Source organism: Camelus ferus, chromosome 11 (genome assembly GCF_009834535.1).
Source record: "Camelus ferus isolate YT-003-E chromosome 11, BCGSAC_Cfer_1.0, whole genome shotgun sequence".
Classification (NCBI taxonomy): domain Eukaryota; kingdom Metazoa; phylum Chordata; class Mammalia; order Artiodactyla; family Camelidae; genus Camelus; species Camelus ferus.
This window is the reverse complement of record NC_045706.1, coordinates 22,112,310-22,136,524: the sequence shown is the minus strand read 5'-3', so window position 1 is coordinate 22,136,524 and position 24,215 is coordinate 22,112,310. Positions and strand designations below refer to the sequence as shown.

Below are 24,215 nucleotides of genomic sequence, written 5' to 3'. Positions count from 1 at the left end.
TCTCTCCAGAGGACTCTATCAACATCTCACCTATGTGCTGTGTCATTTGCCCATCATTTCCTGATGGTTCAGGTGTTGTATTTATTTTTAAATTTTTATTTAAACATTTTTTAATTGAAGTATAGTCAGTTACAATGTGTCCATTTCTGGTGCACAGCACAATGTCCCAGCCATACATATATATACATACATTTGTTTTCATATTCTAAGTGTTCGGTTTAAAATGACATGTTTTATCCCTTGGCCTTCAGGACTCACTCAGGCCCTGCTTTCTAGTTATTTACAGAGAGATGGTCTTGTTTCCCCAAGACCATATGCTTCTTTCTGATAGCATTTCCCTAGGTGCCTAGGTTAGGTGAGCCACAGACTGGTAGACCTTTGGGAAGCTGAACACTTCTTCCAGGGACACGCCAAAACTCAGACAGTTTTTAACAGGACCTCCGTGGCCCTCAGTGATGACAGATTTGCATCCTAGAACATCGATCTGCATTTTGGAAGCAACCAGAAGCCATTTGGAGCTTGATCAGATGCACAGAAGGTTGGAGATGGCAGGGACTTTTTTGGATCATTGAGTTCAAGCCTCTCATTTTACAAAAGAGGAGAGTAATCAAACTGTGAAGTGTTGTTTTGGGTTGGAAACAAGGAGTGTCTGTCACCACAAGATTCTGGAAACTCAGTAGACCAGGACTTACGGGGCTTGCTGAGTGCTGGAGAAAATCAGAGGCATCACATTGCTGCCAGTCCTGGTGATTTTAATGGGCTGAGAGGCATTGTTCTCAAGCAGGGCTCTGGCTTCTCTCAGCATCTTGACCTGCCCAACTGAGCACTGCCTTCCCCCAGGAGAGCAGCCCGTCTCAGGAAAGGTACTGAGTTCCAGAGACTCTAAGATGGCATGAGCCCAAGGAAAGTCTGTGTATGTTGAGGGGATGGGGCTGGGGGTGCTGTGGGGAGCTGTGGGGGGCTGGCTTGCAGAGCCAAGGCTTCTGTAGGCTCTCACATGGATTGGCAGTGAATGCCTTTGATAAAAAAAAAAAAAAACCACACACACACACACACATACACACAAACAAAAAACCCCCACTGTCCTCTATTTCCAGTGATACTTCTGGCCTGGACTCCTGCAGCCTCTATGTTCCAAAGACCCCAGATCCAGGTGTCTGGGATGAAATAGTTCCCTTCTCAGTAGATTGCTCAGAGTCCGGGAAGTGCCTGCTCTCATTTCATGAAGTTGTTCTGGTTTACCGGAGGGGACAGAAGGAAGGGTGGTAAGACGGCTTTAAGAAGGAACGAAAGTGTATCGAGGAATTAATCTGATTCTGGCATCTGTGCTTTCTGTAGACTTTCTCAGTGAGTCCTCTCAACGACCCTGCCTGGTGGCAATTCTTATGCCTCTGTTAGAGATGGGGAGACTAAGGTTCAGAAAGCTAAGGCAGTGTGCCTAGTGTCATATTTACTAGTATGTGGGAGAGCAGGAATTCTAGCCTCATTTTGACTTCAAATGCTCTCCTTTTTAATACCCACAGGACCTCCTAGTAGGCAATGCCTTTGGAGCATCCCTAAAAGGATGAGTCAGTGAAGCCCAGCCCCTACCATGTGATACTCTGTGAAGCAGATGTTCAATTACCACTGCTTTCAATAAATAGCCAAGCACTGAAGTAGAGTGCATGGGATTTTGACTCCATTGACCTGGGTTCAAGTTCCAGCCTTGTCATTTACTTAGACACTTAACCTCTCTGAGTCTCTATTTCTTCATTTTTGCAACAAAGATAAAATACCTATGTGAAAGGGTCATTGTGAGAATTAAATGAAATATCTCAAGAGAAAGTGTTTTGCATAAAGCAATATGCAAATGTTAGTTACTTAAATGCCACAGTGACTTAGGGTGGCATTCTTCCGAGAAATCAATTATTGAGCCCGAGTGTGTACCAGAGGCTTGATCCCTGACCTCAAGAAGCTTATAGTTTTGGTGGGGATGAGAGACTCTGAAAATCAGAGGGTAGAGGCCACATTGTGCTGCAGTGATGTAAAAGGGGGAGAGAATCAGAGAAAGGAGAGATCACTGGACGGCTACGTAGCCGAGCAGGCTTTATTCCAGAGGCTGGATTTGAACTCTACAGGATCTGGCAAAGAAGAATGTTTGAAGTGAGAGGAGATTTGCAAGAAGTCCATAGCTTTAATTTAAATTAAAAAATCTCTTTGGAAATTGCAGTCCCTTTGGGATCTAGTTGTTTGGCAGAGAACAGCAGATCTCAAAGTGGGGGTCCTAGGAGCCCTGAGGAATGTCCACGACCCTTTCAGGAAGACCCTTTAATGAAGTCAGATTATTTTCTAATAATAATAAAATGTTATTTGCCCTTTTTAATTCTCATTCTCTCGCAAGTGTACAGTGGAGTTTTCTAGAAGCTACATGACATTACGTGATAGCATAACAGAACAAATGCAGAAACAGATATGAGAATCCAGCTGTCTTCCATTAAGCCAGATATTAAGGAGCTTTGCAAAAAAGGTAAAACAAGGCCATTCTTTTTCACAAAATTGTCTTTGTTTTGGAAACTGCAGTTGTTTTTCATTAAATTGTGGCATTTGTGTACTATTCTTATTTTAAAGTAAGTTAATAAATACTGCATAGTTTTATCAGCTGTAATTTCTATCAGGGTACAGACTGATAGATATAACATGTGAATCAATCTCTTGGGCTCTGCAATAATTTTTAAAAGTATGAAGGAATCCTGCGTCATGAAAGTTTGAGAACCATGGTTAAAGACATGGTATTCTGGTGTGAAGATACAGAGAAGGTCTCACATTTTTATACTGCTTTAGTGCCAAAGTGTGTGTCCATCTGGTAGTTTGGAATACCTATGTCTGGAAACTTTAAAATGGTAATGCCCGTTGGCCAGTGTGTAGTGAAACTTGATGTTCCCAAATATTGTTAGTTGGAAGTACAGATTAGTCAGAATATTTCTGTCAGGCAGTTTATAACAAGAAAATTAATGATAATTTTTACCCTTTGAACTAATAATTATATGTACATAAAAACATTTTAAGGAAACAAATAAAGATGCATACAAAGATTTATGTAGAAGAATACACAACAAAGTTTTTTATTATAAAGAACTGACCAGAAATTGACCATCTGGTCAAGAAGACAATTAAAGTAAATTATGATCCATTTATACATTGGAATGTTGTAAGGCTTTTAAAATGATTTTTGAGGAATACTTAACAACATGAGGAGATGCTTAAAATATTATGTTAAGTGAAAAGGCAAGAATCACAAACTGTATACAGAAAATGACCCCAAATTTTGTTAACATACACACATACAGATTAGAGGAAAAAACGTACCAAAGGTTAAGTGGATTTTTCTCTATATGGCGTGGCTATAATTGATGTCTTTGTTGTACATTATTATTTTCTGTATTTTATGATATTTGTAGCATAATTTTGGTCCTTTTATTTTTTAAAAAGACCTCAGACTGTGGCATTTATTTTATCTAAGAATGTGAGTGCCAGTCTCCTGAGTCAGTCCGCGTCCCCTCGGGTTCAGGTGAGCGCTGCCTCAGATCTCAGAGGGACATTTCTCTAAGGGCCACATGATGGTTTAAGAAATACTCTGTGACTTGAGAACAAGCCCAACTTCTAGCTAATTGCTTCTTTCTCTTATTTAGCTTTCCAAAGGGAAGCTTTAAAAAACTAGAATTGATTTTCATGCCCTACAGCTCTGGTCTATTGTCAAGAGCGTTTGGAGTGCAGAATGTAGTGTCCAACAGGGCAATTGTTTAAATAATGTTGTGTAACTGGTACAGTGCAGGGAGCACATCCATCAATGTATAATTTTTCTAGAAGAAGAGATGAATGAGATTTCAGATATCTGGGCCCATAAGGAGATGGAGTGACTACAGTGTAAGAGCCTCAAATGGGAGAACTGTAATTCACTCCTGGGTATCTGGGAATTTCTTCTTTCTTGGGGTGGGAGGTGTCAGATGTTGGAAGACTTTAGTCTTCTTTCTCACCAAATGACCAGTAAGATAACTGATTCCACCTATAAGTGATATCATATAGTATCGAACTTATTTACAAAACAGAAACAGACTCCCCAGACCCAGAAAACAAATTTATGGTTACCAGGGGGGATAGGGGATGGGAAGGAATAAATAGGGAGATTGAGATTTGCAGATACCAACCACTATATATAAAATAGATAAACAACAAGTTTCTACTGTACAGCACAGGGAACTATATTCAATATCTTGTAATAACCTATAATGAAAAAGAATATGAAAACTAATATATGTACGTGTATGTATGACTAAACATTATGCTGTACACCAGAAACTGATACATTGTAACTGACTATACTTCAGTTAAATATAAAAATACATGACTGATAGAACCAGCTCTGCCTGAAGGAACATCTGCTTTGTTGTTAGTGTCTCCCATCAGAACCTCTCACATGGAGAAGGAAATCTATCTGAATGTGAGTCTTTCAGTCCCTAGGACACATTCACTCAGCCTGAGTATCCAGCCTGCATGGTATTATTCAGCATGCGTTAGGGGTTAAAGACATGCCAGGTAATTCCTTGACCTCAGAGGACTTACTCTGGAGAAAGGAAGTCTCGTACACAAAAAGTTAAATAATGGCATAAAACAATAGCAGAAGAGAGGAGATGTGTGTCCCCAGAGAGCAGGTACAATGCTCCCCGAGGTGACAGAGATGCTGAGCGCTAGGAAACCAGAGGCAAGAAAGATGAGAGGCTTCATGGAAGAGGAGAGCAGCAAAAGGAGACACTCCCTTCTCTCCACGGCTGACTGCTTCTAGGAGGCACAGACTCGCTTTAACTGATGGATTAATTAATGCATTGAGGGCTTACCACATACAAAGCATTGCGCTTCCCCCAGGAAGAGAAAGATTTACAAATGAATGGGACACAGAATTTAGCTTCTCCAGGGTGGAGGGATGGTTTGAAGGCTCTTCACCAGTTCCTATTTCTCCATTAGGCAGCTACACATTTTATCCTGGGGGTTTCTGGATGTGCACGAACAGGCATAATTGCATGCATGTCACAGGGACCAGACTGGCTACATGCAATTTTAAAGGGAAATGGTAAACATCTACTCCCCAGATAGAGATGCCTTGCTAAATAAAACTGTCCAGAACCTCCTAGCTCATGCCTCATTATTTTTTAACCTGGGAAAACTTAGTGAAAAAAGTTGAGTCCGTTTTCCCTAGGCTTTAATTTGTAAGTGTTGGCCGCCTGCTGGAGGCTATCTCTGATCATGTGGAGCAGCCCCACCGTCTTCCCTCATGGCTTGTGGTAGTTTACCGCCGATTGGGTGGGAGTGAGAGGGCATTAGCCTGCCCACACTGGTGGTGAGGTAACTATAACTCAGCTGCTGTTTGCCCAGAGATGTGCGAGACAATTTCTCCTCCAATGATGACATTATTGTTCTATCATCGGGCCTCCCAACAACTGGCAGTGAAGTGAACTTCATGATATTAGGGCTATTGAAGTGTCACAGTAACCCCATGAAAGTGATATTTATATTCCCATTGAGCAGATACGAAACATGAGACTTCTGTAATTAGCCCGAGGTTCCACAGGCTGCATTTGAAACCAAATCTGCTTGACTCTGAAGTGAATCCTCTTAACGATTACTTCAGGCTGTCTTTTTGAATGCAAATTATTATCTATAATAGAGTCCCTCTACAGATGTGTTAATTTACGGATCTGCATTGTAACTGCTCAGTAACAAATCACTTTATTGCTCCTATTTTTTAATTGCATGAGTGTTATATGGATATACTTTTGTTTTGAAAACATTGCAACATTACAAACAAGCTGAAGTCCTTGTAGCCACCCCACCCCACCCTGGTCCCCTATTCAAAAGTAATTTCTTTTACCATTTATTTGTGTTATCCATAAGAAAATTCAGAGTGCACTTATAAGTAGACCATATTCACAACTTAGAAACCTGGTGGAAATATATTTTTTGTTTTGTCTGGGTATACTGCTTGCGTATTTAATGCGTTATTATTCAGTAGCCTTTTTCATTTAGTAATGTCTTAGAGACTTTTCAATAATCTTGATATCTACCTTATTCTTTAATGCTATTATATAGTGTGTGTGTGTGTGTGTAAAATACACTGAATATTATTTATTCTTTCCCCTAATGATTGCCATTCTGTTATGTTCGTATGAACAGAGGTGCAGTGAATTACGGGATGTCACATCCTCTTGGGGGTCCACTCATGTTCTTTCCTTTCTCTGGAGGGCTTCTTTCCTCCCTTCACTTGTATGACACCAATGGGCCTCTTGGCTGACAGGACTGAGATCTCTTGTCATTTTGAATCCTCAGAACAACAACTCAACAACCCTATTGCCTGAACAGATTCTTCGGTTAGAATAGAGTGTTCAGACATCAAGGGGAAAGAAAGACCAATGATCTGAACGTTTGGCCAAGCCCACACACCCCACATCTCCTAGATCTGAGCTGGAATGGTGCTGCTGCTGGGTCTACATTTTATATTTGATGTGAACCATGAATTCTGCATGATCTGGTCTCCAGAGTCAGATAGCCTCCAATTTCCTGCACTTGGAAGCCAGCGATGGCTCTCATTCAGAAAACTGGGGCAGGAACACATTCATTACCCTGCATCATTGTGTCTTTCTTTGGGAGACTAGGTGATCCGGCTATGGAGTCAGATGACACAAGAGGCCCCTTGAGAGCCATGTGAGCTTCTGTCTTGGCATCAGTCTGCCTGTGGTTTTTCTGAAGCAGAGGGTGGGACCAGTACTCACTTGGAGAATGAAGCTATTTCAATCTCTTGCTTTTGGCTCAGAGTCTGAAATTAGTTTTCTGGCTGGTTATTTGTGGTCAGGCTGGGCTTCTGCCATTGCAGAGATACAAATTAATGCAGCTTTGGGCACTGGCCCTCGGATGGGGAGGTGCAGCAGGCCAGAGGAAAGTACCAGTGGTTTTCCCATCTCCATCATAAGGACTCTCTGGGAAGCCATGGGTCTGGAGCTGTGCTGGGGAAACTCTTGACTCTGCCCTCAGAGGGGGCTGTGGTTCACCAGACACTGGAGCCCCTCTTTGCTTCTGGTCTTTGATTGTTGGCCATCCTCAGTATAGTTGACTGACCTCAGTGAAATGTTCGCGGGAGTGCTGGTGGGGTCTTCCCAAGGCCTGGCCCTTGGAGGCACGGTTCTGCCTTTTGATTCCCCAGGTAGTTGGGCCATACTGTACATTTATGACAGCAACTGGGGACAGTGGCCAAAGATTCTTTAATGATTAATTGAGCATCCATGTGCCTCACCCACCAAGTGTAGAGAGTATAAATCAAGGAAAAGAAAACAAGGTGATTTCCCTTGAGAACAATATAATCTGGAGTATTCATAAGAATGACAGCCATCCATGTTTCTGGCCCAAGGGTTTATCAGATGCTAGACCAGGTACCTCACTGTTCTCTGCTGAGCCCTCGCGACAACAGCCCTATTGTTCAGAGCCGTGAAGAGCTCACACAGCTGCGTCTTCCAGTGCTGAGCCTAGCTGTCTTTGCCCTGCTGCCATCTGCCTTATTTTCTCCACTTAGGGCTCTGCACTTTCCGAGATTCAAAAGACATTTCATTTGTTATATTCCTTTTAAAGAGCTTTCAGTAACTGCTGAAAAGAGCAGAAGTACATATGCATATTCAGAGAATAAACAGGGGACTCCTAGGTGCTGTTCATCTAGATGCAGAGGAGGGTGTGGGCTGAAGTTGTAGGAAAAGTCTCCACGATGTAATTAGTACTAGAGCTGGAGTCAAAAAGGAAATGACAGTTGCCAGCCGTAAGCAAGTTGGGAGAGCAGGAAACAGGAGGTGCCGCGAAGGCCTGAGTGCCAGACGTGGGCAGGCATTTTGACCCCGTGGCAGCCAGGCAGGGAAGAGTGAGTTAGGGCATCAGAGGCCCTGGCTAGAATCTTGGGAAGTTGTCTTGGAGACAAAAAGAGAGTGGGAGGAGCCTGGCTGGTGGTGGGGATGGCAGGGGTTGATATTGCAATCAGCTGGAGCAGTGGCCACCACGTTATGCACTGCCTGCTTTTGGAAATACGGTTTTATTGTAACACAGCACACCCATTCATTAATGCATCCTGTTAGGCTGTTTTTTTGTTTGTTTCCTTGTTTCTTTCTTTTTTTTTTTTTTTTTTTGAACTACAAGGGCAGAGTTGAGTAGTTGTGATAGAGATTGGCAAAACCTAAAATATTTGCTCTCTGGCCCTTTTCCAGAAAGCAGTTCACTCACCTGAGCTAGATCTGCTCTTAAGTGTTCAGGAAGGGAGGGGGCAAGCCCATTACCTGGCACAGAGGAGAAGCCGTAATAGAGGATAGATTGGTAAGCATTAAGAAACAAGCAAAACAAAATACAATTCCTCACAGGAAAAAGGACTATCAGGACTGAGGTTGTTTGCTAATTTTAGATTGTGTCACAGAGAAGGGAGTCCACTGAGAAGATGAAAGGCTGATCAGAGAACCAAAGAGTAAAAGACTTGAAATTTCTCAGTTTCTTCTCGGGGGCGGAGGTTGGAGAGGGCAGGAGGAGGGGGTCTGAGCAGCGCAGGCGGCAGACAAGGGGAAGGCGGCTGGCTGGGTTAGGAGAGCAGTGTGCCTGCCTCCATCCTGAACATCTGGTGGCCCAGTGAGAACTGGCAGAGGGCCTTCGCACCTCTGGCAGGAACGTGGCATTGGGAACAGGGTGGGGGGTGGTGTTTGAGCTCTAGCCCAGCTCTTCCGAGAAGCTGACTTAGCTGCATTGGCTGAAGGTTTCTCTTTTCTGTTTTTTCACTTTTAAAATAGGAACTCGTATGCCTTTTGCCTCCAGCCTTTCCCCCAGAAGCTCACTAGAGGAGTGGGAGCTTGCTGGGCGGATGAAAGTAGGCCATATTCACAACTCAGCTCTGGAAACTGTCACTGAGAGCATGGCCCTGGGTAACTACCAGGATTATGGCAGGTTAGGCTAGGGAGCCCTCCTGGGATGTAGGGAGGTCCTCCTGGCCCATGCAGAGCTCTTCTGAAGATCTATCAGAATGGATCAGGAGCTCCTGAATGGTCAAAGAGCTCAGACCAAGAGTCTTGGGAAGTTGAAGAGGGCAGATGTCTGGTCTACCAGTCAGCCTCGGGGACCTAGGGAAGAGTGTGAGTGGTTGGCAGCTTGGAGGCCCAGCCAGACAGCAGTGGGTCCCTGGGCAGGTGATGGAGCCACAGAGCAGGTGACCTACAGTGATGCAAGTGGGCAAACCAGAGACAGAGCTCCTGTGGCCAGGATTCAAGGGCCTCAGCTTGGGAGTGGGTTCAGACACTCTAGAATTCAGGATTCTAAAGCCAGGGGTCGCTGGGATGAGACTGGTCAGAAGCTGTGGACTCAGGCCTTGGGAATAAAGAAGGACCCGGTTTTTGCTGAAGGGAAGCTCTTTGAAGGTACAGCATCCTTAGAGAAAAATTGGTCAGTGATCAGCAAAGTAGAAGTTGTGCATGGAGTATGAGTGGTAAGTGCACGTGAAATTATCTCTCCAAAAAAAAAAAAAAACAGATTAGTTTTTACAGATGCGCAAGAAGTCAGGTGTAAAAATAAAGACTGAAACATTTATCATAGCAAGTTTTAAAAGAGCAAAAATGCTTATCAGTGGTTGAAAGGATAAATAGCCAGGGATTTATTGGTAAGCTGCAATGCTCTACAGCAGTTAAAAGGAATGAATCAATGGCTGGGTGTGTCAACATGGGTAAAATCCCCCAAACTGAATGCTGGGCAAAATAAGAAGCTACAGGACATATATCCTGTATGATAATGTTTATGTAAATGTAGAAACACTCGGAAGATTATGGAGTATTCGTATTCATAAGCAACATATAGATCTAGTAGAGGGTATATGATTGGCATCTTGTGTTTTTCTGTGCACTGGAAATAATTCATAACAAAAGACAAAGACATGTGTGTGATGTTTCCTGCTTTCTGGACACTTCAGGGTTAGGAGCCTACGGTCAAGATTTGGGAAAGCTAGCCTTCAAGTAGGGGAAATGAGCCTGCTTCCTCTAAGGGACCCCACCGGCCGATGTCTGGAGTCACAAGGTGGAGGATGGTCTGCTTGTAAAAGTGACTTCTGCAGGCATAGCTGTCTCCGGCAGTGGCCCCGAGGTCTCTCTGCCTGCTGCCCCTCCCCCTGGGCATAGGGGGCCCAGAGATCCCTGTGGTCAAAGCGGGATGCTGTGTCCATGCTGGAAAGGACAGGATCCAGGGCTACTTTGGCCCCAGGGAGGTGTCTGCACTGAGTTAGGCCTGTTTCTGTTTTCCTGAATGAGCAGCAGCTGCCGGAGGCAAGGAGGAGGCTGAGCCTTGGAGAATCCTTTGTTGGGAAGCCCCTACTTGGAGCAGCTGCTTTTGGAAAACAGCGAAGTCAGTGTGAATCTGTTGTGCAGTTTGCAGAAAGGGGACTGTGAGTGGTGCTCAGCACACCACCTTTGATGAGGGTTATTTGGATTCTGGAAGGAAGTTAGTTGTGACATCAGTCATGCAGGGAGTCCTGAGAATTTCTCTCTTACAAGGAAGATGTTGGCTGTATATAGCATGAGGGGAAGTCTCTAGTTGGAAAACAGCTTAGTGCTGTGTTGGTGGGATGATAAGATTGAAAGCCCAGAAAGGGCCTTATGATTATCAGAGTTAAACCTCTTGTGTTGGTGATAGGAGGGAGCTTGACGCAGGTTCTCTTCTTGACCAAGCTCTGGTCAGCATCCTCTGAGCTCTTTTCAACTAGGCCCTGTCCTTGGGTGTGTCCTCCAGAGCCCAATTTTAGCAGTTTAACCAGTATCTCATCACACTCCATATCTGCTTATACTCAATAGCTGATCAAATTCCTCATCCGCCATTAATGCCTTGGGTATGTCTGATCACTGTGACCTGCCTTCAGCAAGAATTCTGTCAGGTTAGTTCAGCAGAGAATTTCCCCACCCTCTTAGTCATGCTCTACCCACTGACCCCCACCTTTCTCTCTGGCTGTAAACTCCTTGTTTATCTTGTTGTGTTGAGGGTTGAGCCCAGTCTCCCTCCTTGATGTGGAAACCTCATTGTTGTGGTCCCCTTACCTATCGCACTGGTCCTGAATGAAGTCTGCCTTTCCATTTTAACAAGTGTCAGAAGAATTTTCTCTTTAATGGGCTTAGAAAATTGACCTTTCCTGGGTAAGACTTTGCATCCATTTCAGAATCATTTCTAGAGTCTAGACTTCCAGATTCCAAGTTCAATGTTCTTTCCCTACACTATGCTGTCTTTACGCCTTCAAGAGTGTAGATTCAAGAAGTGAATTGTTTTGTTTTGTTTGCATTTTTGCTTGTATTAACATTTTGTTTGTATTAATAAAGTGTTTTGTTTGTATTAGTAAAATATCCTATTAACATTTCCTAGAGATTATGGTGTGTCGTCTCCCCTGCCTTGGGTAGGGTAGGAGGTCAGGGTGACTGGTCATTTAGCCTTAATGCTTGTGTGAGTGAGTGAACTCTAGATCCATCTGTGGCATCCAACGCTGCTAGGTCTGACCAGTCTGTAAGTCATGCTGGCATTCCTGTGTTAGGTGTGTTTCCTAGGTGTGGCTCTGTGTTGAGTTGCCTCTAGACGTTAGTATTTGGCCAAGAACTCACGAGTACGTTTGGACAAGTTTATTCCTTCATTCATTCTTGCAAATAAAGACAAAACAAAGCAATACAAACATCACAACGTTCAACATTTGCTTTGTACCAGACATGGTGCAAGGCGTTGGGGCTGTTATGAGAAATGGTTCTTGCCCATAGGGAGGTATAGTCAAGGAGGAGGTCCCAGGATAAAACTAGTATGGTCACAACAATAGGATACATGCTGGAATAGAAATATTCACAAGGTAGTATGAGAACAGGAAGGAAATGGTGATTAATTTCCCAGGGAGGAAGTTGGAAGGGGAGTGATATTGGAGTAGAGTGTGAAGGTTGGAGAGAAATTTACCAAGTAGAGGAACCAGGGGTTGGAGCTAGTTCAGGCGAAGGAAATGATGTGCCAGAAATGGAGGCAATGAAAATGCATGGCATTCAGGAGAGTTTAGTGAGGCTGGGGAGACAGGGGCAGAGGAGCAAGCGACTAGATATGGTCTAGTAAGTGAAGGTGTAGCCAGATTTTACAAGACTAAGCATTGGAAGCTATAGCTTCACTGTGTACAGGCAGTGGGTAATTACTGCCAGGGAGGGAGGTGGACAGATCTGCACGGTTGAAATATAACCCGATGACAGCATGGCAATTGATGGGAGGGGGAGAAAGTAGAAGAGGAGCATCCAGTTGGGAGATTGTTTCAGAAGTGGTGATACACGAGCCACGCATTGGAATGAGGATGGAAAGATCAGGGGTCTACGTTACTTAGGAGACAGAATCGTTAAGACTTGAAGACTGAGCTGGGTTCGAGAGATAAAGGCAAGACTTTCTCTGATTGGCAGTGACTCCTAGTGCCTCAGGTAGACAGGAGACAGAAGATAAGCAGTCAGTTTTGGGGGTGGCTGACCATCAAAGTTAGCATAACTGATGACCATGTGGGGCCTGTAGCCTCGGGAGGGATTAGAAATACTGAGGTTCGTCTATTCAGTAAACGTGCTGAATGCATATGATGTTCAAGGCCTGATTCTATTTCGGAGAAAGGAGAAGTGAGTGTCGTTTGTATTTTCATTTATTTTTTGACATTTCAGTCCGCTACATCCTATTAGAAGGCTTCCCATGGGTTGTATTTTTGCATCCTCACAAACGCCTCATGAGGTTAAATTGTCCCCATTTTTCAAATAGAAGCCCGTGGCTCTGGCGGGTTAAGTGACCGGCGTCTGGTCTCGCAGCCGGTAGCTGCCCATCTAGGAATGGAACACAGACTTCGCTAAGCCCCAGGTTCATGTTCTTTCCTCTCCCTGTAGTGTATTCCTAAGTTCCTTGTTCCTCGACCAGCTTGCATTGTGGTTGGGGAAACAGAAAGTAAGGAAACTAATCATGACAATATCAAAGAATAAAAGAGGCACGCACAGCGTGTGCCTTGGGTGTGTAACGGACGGGGAACTTTGTTCTGGTGCAGAGGAGAGATGAGTGGTGACTGGGAAAAGGGCCAGGGAAGCCTTAACAGAGATGAGGGTGGGTACTTAGCCTGGGCCTGAGACACAGAATTAGCCAAATTGGATGGAGACGGGGATTATTCTTAAGGGTCATCACACAGTTTGGCTATGAGACTTGTAAAGCTAAGCTTGGGCCATGGCAGAAGCAGATTAGTATTAGAAGGTGGGTAAAGGATGACAGAAAAGGCAGGGGCAGGTAGTTACTAGGGGAGACACAGGGCCAGAGTCAGGAACTGAGATTTGAGATGGAATGCAGGCACCCATGAGGTCACTTGGCCATAGAGAGAATGAGGTGGCTTCTGTGATGTCTAAAGCTCTAGTGGGAAAGGATTCGTGAGTTTAGCCAAGGAAGGCGATGGCAGAAAGGGGGTGAGAACCTGATGGTACTGGTGATCTGAAAGCAGAGGGAGGTACGTGTGGCGTGGGGGTTGGAGCAGTGAGGTGGGAGCCTCAGGGAGGTTGGCTAATTGAATCCATTTTTGGGTGCCTGCTGTCCCTGCTCCATCGTGGAGAGGTGGGATGGAGAGGAAGGGACCTGTGGGTCGCTTGGTCTGCCTTTGTTCTCTGAGCCCTGACTTGTGGTCTTGGTATAAGATCAGAGCCCTGGAAATTAGACTTAGTGGAGGGGGCGGGTAGCCAGCAGGCTCGTTGGGATGATGAGCTTATTGGCTGCAGTCCATGTCCCGGGCTTTTTCTCCTGTGTAGAGCATCAGACTCTCCACCAGTCCTGCCAGATTTGGCCATTGGACCCCACAAGCTCCTGGATACAGCACTTCCTGCCTCTCTGAGGGTTGCCAGGCTTCAGGCTCAGTGGAGGAGTGTGAAGTCGGTTGCACCTCAGGGACCTCAGGAGAAGGTCTGGCCTTTCTCCCCTTGGTCTTCATGCACAGCTCCAGGCGGGAATTCGTTCCTCTGTCCGCAGCACCACGCGCGCGTGGGACCAGAGAGCTGAGTGTGGGGGGCAGCCGGGCTCCGGCAGCTCCTTTCACTGCACAGCCTCACAAAGGGCCGGAAAGTAGGTCTCCGAGAAAGGCCAGGAGCAGAGGGGAGCGAGCTCAGGTAGTGAGCAGATGCATTAGTCTAATTGCTCTTCCAAAATTAATGGGGCCTTTTATCTCTGAAGAACACTTTTAAGCACTCATGTGATTTGGGAACAAAGATGCAGGTTGAGGGAGAGCCGGGCTCCCCTTTAAACACAATCCCCCATTTGGTAAAACAATCTCTTCCTTTCTTTCTTTCTCTCTTACCTGCAGATCCACGGATTATGGCACCACCTATGAAAAGCTGAATGACAAAGTGGGTTTGAAGACTGTCCTCAGTTACCTCTACGTCAATCCTACCAACAAAAGGAAGGTGAGAGGAGGGGTCGGTGGGTCCTAAGCACTCCTTGTGGAGTGGCAGGACGGCCAAGGGCAGGAGTTAAGGAAAAAAAAACCAGTAGCCACCGCATCGCTGATAGACTGCCCGTTTTATATGCCAAGAATGCCACAGACACTGTAGTTCTAACACCTGCTTTGATATAGTAGTAACAATAGTAATAATAATAGTAATAATAATAATAATAATAATAATAATAATAATAATAATAATAATACTCACAACAGTAACAGTATATAACTATGTAAGGGGTTCCTCTGTGCCAAGGATGGTGCTATGTGCTTTATATACCGAATCTCATTTATCCTCGTGATGAATCTATGTGGCAAAAAAGACTACTGTCCCCATTTTACAGATGAAGAAACTGAAGCTCAGAGAGATTACATGACTTTCTAGCCTGAAGGCAGACAGTAACAAGTAATAGGGTGAGTGACAGACCTAGAATCTAAGAATGGGACTGCTGGACTCCAGAGCTGAGTTCTCCTGCAGCCTCCTTTTTGCTGGTCTCTTTTCAGAACCCTCCATGTAAACAGGGAGTTGGTTTTTGCCAAGGATAGGCAGCTCCTAGATTCTTCCACTGGATCCAGCCAGAGCTCATTCTGAGGCACAGGGGAGCCAACTGACTCTGCCAGCCTCTGATTTTCTGTCTTTCCTCTTCACTTAACAGCCAGGACATGAGTGAAATTGTATGAGGTCAGACTTTGCTCGTGGAGACCTACTGGGAAGAGGGGGCCTGAGTTGCGTGGAGTGGTGAATGGTTTTAGAAATGAAATGCTTTCTAATATATTGGCTTTGGGGAGAGGTGCTCTTTCCCCAGCTAGGAGGGTACTACTGTTTAGAAACTAGGCTGATCTGGCCCCAGTAAACACACCACCGATATAAAAGGCCATTTCAGAGTTTCTTAAATGCTGAAAATGGCACTCCCCAGCTCTCCTTCTGCAATCTGTTTGCATTCCCCAGTGGTTTTGCAAATCCTTTCTTTAGCGAGGTAGGCTCAGGGATGATCTTCAACCCAGTGTGCAGAGGTCCCTGATCTCTGAGTCCAACCTGGTGGAGTCCAAGCGGTGGCTTAGAACCATGATTGTGCTACTCAAAGCAGGGCAACTTGGACTCAGACCCTTAACATCACAGCCCAGCCACCCCTTCTCCTCACTCCCACCTGGCTGTCCTCAGCAAAGGGAAGAAGCAGGATTGGTGACTCCTGGTTCAGCGTTGGTAATTGATGCCCGGAGATCCAGCCAGCTCCAGGAGTCCCCACACCTGGGACTGTGCCTCCCAGCCAAGTGCCAAAACTCTGCTGATCAAGACAGCCGTTTAGGTGCCTGTTGCTGGTTTTAGCTGAGTCATTCTTTTCTTTGTCCCAAAGGGTTGTCCTTTTCCCATTTCTCAATATTGTTATTTGAATTACTGAACATTAGAGCTGGATGGAAGGGATCATAGATTTCATCTATACGAGCAGTTGTTGATAGTTTTTGAACTGCAGCTCCTTTGCAAATGTGATTAAAGTGCTAGGCCTCCTCTTTAGAAACATGCCCCCACATGCAAAATTTTGCAAACAATTTTTAGATATTTATGAACACCTTGAATTCCATCTGTGGACCCAAGGTGTCCGTGGAGTCTTGATTAAGGATCCTTCATCTATTCCAATAGTCTCGATTCCCAGATGAGGAAACTGAAGCCAGAAAAGACCACAGAGGCGGGTAAGAAATGGAGCCAGAGTTAGAGCATGGGATTTCTGATGCTCAGACCAGGTGTCTTTGCTTTGGACCACGCTCTGCTCCTTTCCCTTCCATGTAATCACAGCCCTGGGCTTCAGAATTGATGGTCTAGTCCTGACCTGGGAACTTGAGGCAGTTGCTTTGTGACCTTGAATTAAAGCTTGGTGCCATGCCCATGTGGACACATGATAAAACTTGACCCAATCAACTCAGCAGTGGTCTATGTCAAGTCTTCCTTTGCGCTCTCCCTTCATTAAGAAGGAAGCTGAGGCCCACGGAGCCTCGCCCATGGCACTAGGCTGGTTAGCAGCAGAATGGACACCTGGTCTCTTTAACTCCCAGCTTAAAGCTCCTCCCATCCCCCACAGTAGCTTGGGGCCGGAGAATCACAGGGGGTGTCTGCACTCTGGAAGAAGCAGGGGGTGGGTATTTGACAGATGGCAGGTGCCCTTCAGTGCTGATCTCTGACCTCTGTCTGGACCACAAGAATTAATCACATCTTCATGTAGGTGGTGGATCACCTGTCTTTGTGAGGATTTTCCCAAGTGGCACTTGAAGGGTCACACCTGTTTGCATCCATTCTGGTAGTCATCTGTCATGTGTGGTGCCTGTTGGACTCCTACTGATCACGACACTTCTTTCGGTCTTCTGCCATTTTTCTCCACTCTTGACTGTTAACCTCTTTTTGGTATAACCTAGAGGTGCTCAGTCGTGTGGGAAACCAAGGGCGGGATAAGGCTGATGCTGAGGGCTAGAAGAACGTGCAGCTGGGATTTGGAGACCACTGGTGCAGAGATGCACCTCCGTTTCTCCTTCCCAGAGGTGATGTTCAGACCATGGGCTCTCTGGAGCAGTTCCTCACAGGAATTATCACCCAGTTAACAAAAGTTAGGTCTGTTTTGTCTTGTCTTTTCTGAGAACCACCTCCAAAGCACAATTAAATGCCACCTAAGAGACACTGTCACCCAGAAAGTTAAAAGTACGGACATTTTCTTCACTCAGTTCAGGGAAAGACAAAAAGACAGGCTCATGAATGCCATGGGTTTATATATTTATTTTGGAAATAGCAATATAGATTAATTTCATAAAGGGACTGTGGGATCCTGAAATGCTTTCTGAATCATCCAAGCGGAGATAAACTTAGATTCGGTTTCATTTTACTATAAGCGTGTTTGCCTGTATTTGGAGCCGCTGGACACTGATGACGCACAAGCATCCTTCGTGGTGACTCTCTTAACCAGAGTATTGGGTTTACTAGACCTGCACTGCTCAAGCCACTCAGGCAAAGTGACAGTTAGATGTAAATGAAAATACTCTTATTTGCTTATTGGTCTAGTGCTCTGGGCCATTATGACCTTGGGTTTTATTTAGTTTTTTTAATTAAAAAAATGGGGGGATTAGTTTTTTTATTTATTTACTTTTTTTTTTAAATGGAGGTACTGGGGATTGAACCCAGGACCTCGAGCACGCTAAGCATGAGCTCAACCACTGAGCTATACCCTCCCCCCATGACCTTGTAATGCAACTGGCTTTTGTTGTTGTTTCTTTGTTACATATGTCTTGAAGTTTAAACCTGTGGTCAGTCTGGAGTCTCATCTCAGCTTGAATTCATCATGATTCTTTTGGTTCTCTCTGCACCCAAATTATCTGTAGCTCCCCATGATCTTCAACTGGCTAGTGGCAGTAGTCTGCAGCAGATTCTTCCAGCTAATCTTGTCCAAATACTTGCTTTTCACCTAATGTGTTACTTATTTAACGCATGGCTACTGCTTTCCTGGAGGCTGTGAGTACATCAGAGTTCCGTTACCCCTAGTAAAACAGTAAATTGTGCCTGTATTAGTGTAGGTATTCCCAAAGCTTCTTAACACTTTTCTGACAACATGAAATCTCCAAATGCAGATAGCCATTGAGTTGAGAGGAGAAGTGTTAACATCTGTACAGCGAGCTTAGGTAGCATTAATTGAGCATCTACTATACTAAGGTTCCCTTAAGAGCTCTCGCTCTATAATCGCCAGCCCTCCCAGCCACCTTAGAAGGCAGGCAAGGTAATGACCTCTGTGCATATCACACCAGGCTGTGTTACTTGTAAATGGTGGGTCTGCAACAGACTTCCCAAGAGCTTTTATTTGGGGGGGCAAGTTAGGATACATCTGGCAATGCCGGACTCCCTTAAGGAAGCTGAGATTTGGACTAGTCATACCGACTCATCTTTTTCCAGATGAGAGTATTGATATGAAGTGCCGGAGAGATACTTGAGTTGAATTCTAGACCACCTTGTGGTGCAGTGGCATCAGGATTATTTTAATGGCTTTGACCTGCCCTAGTTGTATTTGATGTGCATTCTGCATCCCTCACTGTTTGTCTTTGGCTGGCCATTGGCCACTGAGCTCACTGTCTGGGTGATGTCTGAGCCCAGCACTTTGAAGACGGAGAGCAGTGCATTAGCTCCCGAGGTGTATGAGGTCTGCCCCTGGAGGAGGGGCTCTGCTGGGGTGTGGTGTCTGAGCTCCAGCTCACAGCCTCCCCTCCCCTTGGCAGGAGATAAACACCCCTGGGTTCCTAGAACTCACTACTATCAGTGGACTCTGTCTTTGGGCCAATGCAGAGTGGTGTGTGCCAAGGTCAAGCCTGCATTGAACAGCGTTGTGCTTTATACAAACAGGCTGAAGTCTTTGTGCCTCAACCAGACAGGGACTGAGCTACCATGCGTGTCGATTTGAGAGCAAATCTTTGAGTGGAAAGAGAAATGCAGGCGTGTTATGGCCTAATTGCTCTGGCTCAAAAGCAGCTGCCACCTGCAGATTTGGAAACAGTGAACGGAGAACATAGACCATCCTGACTGCCAGCGAATGCGATCAAATTACTGCAGGGGAGAGGTGTGTGTGCCTGTGTGTGTGGATGGAGGAGGGATGGAGTGGGGATGGAGGACTGTAAGGGCTGACATCACAGTAGGAGAAACACTTTTTTATAGAGCTCTTACTAAATTCCAGGCACTGGACTAAATTCATTTCTACCCTCTGTTAAGTTTCACTGTTAATCCCCTGAGCTTGGTAGTTTTATTCCCATTTGGCAGGTCAAAAAACTGAGGCTCAGGCAGATGAGCCATTTGCTTTCTCTGAGGTATCTGGTCAGCGGGGGGTCAGGATCCCCACTCACCTCTGCTGGACCAGCCAGGCCGTGCTGTCTGCTTGGACCTGCCACAGCTTGGCTGGCCTGCCCACAGACACAAAGTCCAGGCGAGTGCTTTCATCTGTTAGTAGGAACTCTGGTGCCTGGGTTTTCTGCCCATTAGTGTTAGAGGATTACCTTCTTAGAGGAGGGGAGGAGTGTTAGATCCTCCTTTCCTAATTGATTTACCAGCGAGAAGGATAATTACTTCCAGGCTACCCTGCAGAAATACAGTGGGAATTACCCGTCAGATTTCTCCGATGAGCAGGCTGCCTCTGTCAAGCTGTTAAAGAAGCATTGTGTGTGTGGTCGGATTTTGGTTATTCCCGTGTCATTCTCTTAACACGGCAGCATCACCCTTGAGCTCACTTTGATACGCTGAGAAACCTCTAAACAAAACAGAATACAGAATCTTGAAATCTCAGACTCCTGCTTTCCCTGACCACATCTCCAGAGATTGTGGGAGGGTCAGGGAGAGGAAGCTCTGAGGTAGTACTCTTTCAATTCACAGATATTAAAATCTCTTACACTAAAGCAAAGCAAAAAAAAAAAAAAAGAATGCGGAAGGCTAATTTTAGGCTGTGAAGCCATCTGTTAAGTGTCTAGCTCTGAGCAAAGTATTTTGGATGGCAGCTTCCTGCTTTCAGAAATGTGCAATCTACTTGGGCAGACAAGATGCACACAGAAAACAACCACCTGCATGGACCTGGGATCTCAGACTCAGATGCACACAAGGGATGGGCAGGTAATGCCAGAGAGAGATGGGGGCCCGGCGGGACTGTCGTCCAAGCTCCTGATGACCGTTGTCATGTGAGAGCGAGGGCTCAGTATAGCCACGCCATCTTTGTCACCAGTTCCTGATTTTCTTAAGAGATTATTCTCTGCATATTTTCAGATGTAACTTCTATATTTTGAAATGTTTTAGATAAGCTAGGGTGTGGGGTTCAGGGTGTGGTGTCTGGCAGGCTGTCCCAAATCGACTTCAATCCCTTGTATTCCAATTGGTGTCATGCACGTGCCATATTCTGAGTAGTAAGTAAATCTCCCAGTGGAAAGTTAACATTTGCAGAGTAGCCTTTGGGGCAACAGGAGAAGGCTAGCACAGAGAAGCTGCTCTTGCTGGGGCCTGCAGTGATGCAATGATCTGTGTGAGAGAAAAAGGAAGCTGAGCATGGCTTGCAGAGACCTCCCTTTGACTCAGAAGTATCACGAGGCAGGTTCTGCAGTGCAAAGGGACTTTTCGTGTCATTTAAAGGTAAGACCACTAGAGCAGGAGAAAGAGGCAGACATCTTTCTCGTCCTGGTTCTGCCTCTGAGTAACTGAATGATCTTGAATAAGCCAGCCCCCTCTCAGAGCCTCCATGTCCCTGTTTGTATAGTGGCAAGTTTAGGTCCTATCCTTTGTGAGGCTCCTTCAATCTTAGGTGGTCTAGATGACCACCATGTGGTCTTTGGGCTCAGTGGATAGCCAGTTGGGTGGTCCTTGGTATGATCCCCATAGCTCTTGGTTTTATGGCCACCTATTGGCCAGCTAAGCCCTCCCATTCAGGCCAGCTCTTCTGAAGTCACAGTTCCTTGTTCAGGAGGTGATTGGTTCCCTGCAACCTGCTGTCTCTCTTGGCAGAACTCAGAACCGCAGCATCCTCAATGGCACAGTTGAGGGGTCCATCAGCATGAGCATCACCGTCCTCATCCAGGCATGCACAGCCCTCCCCCACCAGGAAAGGGAGCTAGAGATGCTGTTGGCATTTGTTCTGGCAACCCAGGGGGCGAGGACACCAAGCATCACCATAGCAGGCAAGGGGCCAGCTCTGCTGTATCACACTTCTTCCTTTCTGGCCACCTGCTTCTGTAGTCTCATCTCTGTGGGTCCTGCTTTCTCCCTTCAGAATATGTGCATAATGAGCTATATGTTAAAGAGCAAGTAACAGAAGTCCCTCTTAGTGCTAATATTCATTTCTGTTTCCAAAGGGCACAAGTGTTTATGATAATAATAAAAATGACAATAATAATAATAATGGTTGTGAGAATAAGATGGAGGGGGAAGAGAGGGGGAGGGGAAAAGGGAGGAGAGAGAGCAGCTAGCATTTTTTGAGAATTTTTACTATGTGCCCCAAATTATTCTAAATGCTTTATGTGAGTTAACTCATTTACTGCTTCTCCAGCCACCCTATGATGTTGGTACTATCATTATTCCATTTACAACGGATGAAAGTTTGGCACCAAGAGGTCAGTGACCTGCTCAAATTTGGTTGCTGGTGGTCCCTCCCCTTGATCTAATGTGCTCATCTAACTCACTTTCTCTCATATTTAATTCTTCGACTCACTGCATGTTGGGGATAAAAGGGTCCTCAGAGACGGTCTAGGCAGGCCCTAGTTGAACAGAAGAGACCACTCGGGGACTTGCCCGAGGTCATGAAGTGATTTGCAGCAGAGCCTCCGGTGCAGGATCGGGGTCTGCTGACTCCTCGTCCAGTGTTGTCTGCCAAGCCCGTGGGCAGTTGGCAGCTGGAGCCCACAGATCTGATGGCGAACCCCAACTGGGTACCAAGGTGGATGCGAGCAGGGAGCAGTTGGGAATGCATGCTCCCAAGCCTGTCACTGAATGTGCGTTATAGCTGTAGGTTTTGTACAAACATCCTCAGCTTCTTTGTTCTCTGGTCTCAAAGCCTGAGGGTCATTGTGGCTGGAATCCTATTTCATATGCACCTGGAAGAGAAATCAAGGGTCTGGAATCCAGACAGCCTGTAGCACACTGGAAGCACAGAGCGGTTGAGTAGCATGCCCAAGGTGAACGGCTATCAAAGAAATGAGAGGGGGGGTCTCCCCTGCGGAAGGGATCAGGATTTCTGTTTAGTCCTTTCTCTTCCTGAGCTGTGGGGAAGTCATTTAAATTGTCTCAGCCTCTGTTTCTCAATCTGTAAAATAGGTATAAAAGATCATTGACCTATCCCCTCCTTCTGGGACCATAAATAAGATAAAATGAGAACCATAATATTGTTTTGGAGGAAACCAGTGACAGAAAGGGAGGGGAAGACTGACTCTTCAGATGGAGCTGGCCTTGTGGTCAAACTGGAAACCCCTGTGAGCCGGCTCCTAGCTGCGTCCCTGGTGCTGACAGCAGGGCTGCTGGGCCCCGCCTGCTGGGTCGCCTACTTCTTGGCTTACTTGGAGGCGGGATGCAGATCCCAGAACCCTGGGTTTTTTAAGAGCCTCTCTTCCTGCCCTGTCCAGAAGGCACACTGCCACCTGCTTTTTTTTTCAGTCATCTTCCCTGTCTTTTAAAACCAAACCTGCTGACTGCCTGGGAGAGATTGATTTTTCTGCTGACGGAGAGAGATGGTCCTACTCTTGTTAATTCACAACCACCTTGTTTTTCTTGCCTCATAAATTAATAGTTACCAAGAGGCTAGAGCAGTGTTTTGGGAGATGAGTTTAGTGGAAAATGTGTGAAAGGAAGGAGTGAAAAAAGGAAAAGAACAGAACTTGGACCAAACCTTCTTCATTTACTGATTCCAAGTCCAAACTTTTTTCTTCTTGGTATGTAAAGGAACCAGAGAGTAACCTCCCGGGGAATGAAAGTATCTGACTTCATCAGGGGCTGAGAAATCAGAATAAAGCAAAGTTAAGAAGTCAGAAGAGAGGTGGATCAATGAGGGGAAAGGCACTGGTTTACAAGTTTCCATTTGCCTTTGCAAGTGTGACCCGCGATGGAGTGCGGTTCAATTCAAACTAATCACTTAAAGGAAAAGGAGTCTAGAGCAATTCTTGGAAATTCCCTCTTTAGTCACAAAGTCTCTTTCTCAGTAAGTATGTGTCTGTGGTCCCCTGTGTAAATTACTGCAGTGTGCTCTGGCCAAGAATTTATTCAAGGCGCATTAAAATGATTACTAGTTTTTTTTTTTTCTTTTACATTTTATTTGAAAATGGGAAGAATATAAACCTATAGCCTGGCTTCTCTGCAAAGTGTCCTTTGGGGTTTGCATGGAGTAGATCATATTTTTTAAAAATAAGGATATGACTTGCAGTAAGATTATCCAGGCATTTTAAGATGAATAATAAATGTTAGCCATTTACTGTACTTCATGGCTTTTGTTTGCCTCACCTAGTTTTTAATTTGATTTTTATTGGTTTGGATTTTCTGTGTATGTGTATGTGTGCACATGCATCTGTGTGTATATAAAGATGCTCAACAAACAGCATTATGAAAACTTTAGAAATACCTGGAGGAGTGAATACAGCTGGCAGCTGGAAGAAAGATGTGGTCCTGTGATGTAATCAGAGCTGATGAAAGACAGAGGCAAAAATGGGGCAGGCGTTGGAAGAAAGCTTGGGATTTGGAGAAGGAGGGGACAGGATGAAGGTTTGGCAGTGTGACGAGGTGTATTGACTTTAGCAGTGGCAAGCTGGGAGAGAGGCGGGTGGGGCTGGGTATTGTAGACCCGTCAAAGCTCAGGGCTGTAGTAGGACTCAGCGCAGAAGGGCACGGGGAGCCATGGCAGGCTCCTGAGCGGAGGCTGAGAGGATGAGAGCTGTGCAGGAAGGGCTGACAAAGGCCTCTTGGACCAATGAGGTGCCCGTGTTAAGCATCCTCTTCCATCTCTTCTCCCTGCCCTGCCCCCACCAGACCTTCTGGGTGTGTTTTCTGAGCATCACAGGCAAGAGCAGTTTTTGCAAAGAGCTCGTGAAGGCAGGGTAATGTGTTCTTCCTAATGTTCCGATGCTCAGTTATATAGCAAATGGGTCTCCCTGCCCCCGAGGTAGAGATATCTGTGACAAAAACAACCACTGCCACCGGTGACAGGAACGA

At 45.5% G+C, this 24,215-nt stretch overlaps 1 protein-coding gene across 1 annotated transcript in view; it reads left to right on the top strand.

Annotated features, from left to right (window-relative positions):
• SORCS3 (sortilin related VPS10 domain containing receptor 3) overlaps window positions 1-24,215 on the top strand; it is a 565,499-nt gene that overhangs the window by 242,323 nt on the left and 298,961 nt on the right. The window contains exon 3 of the mRNA XM_032490977.1: window positions 14,396-14,495. Within this exon, the coding sequence (XP_032346868.1) occupies window positions 14,396-14,495 (100 nt within the window). The remainder of the gene's footprint in view (window positions 1-14,395; window positions 14,496-24,215) is intronic.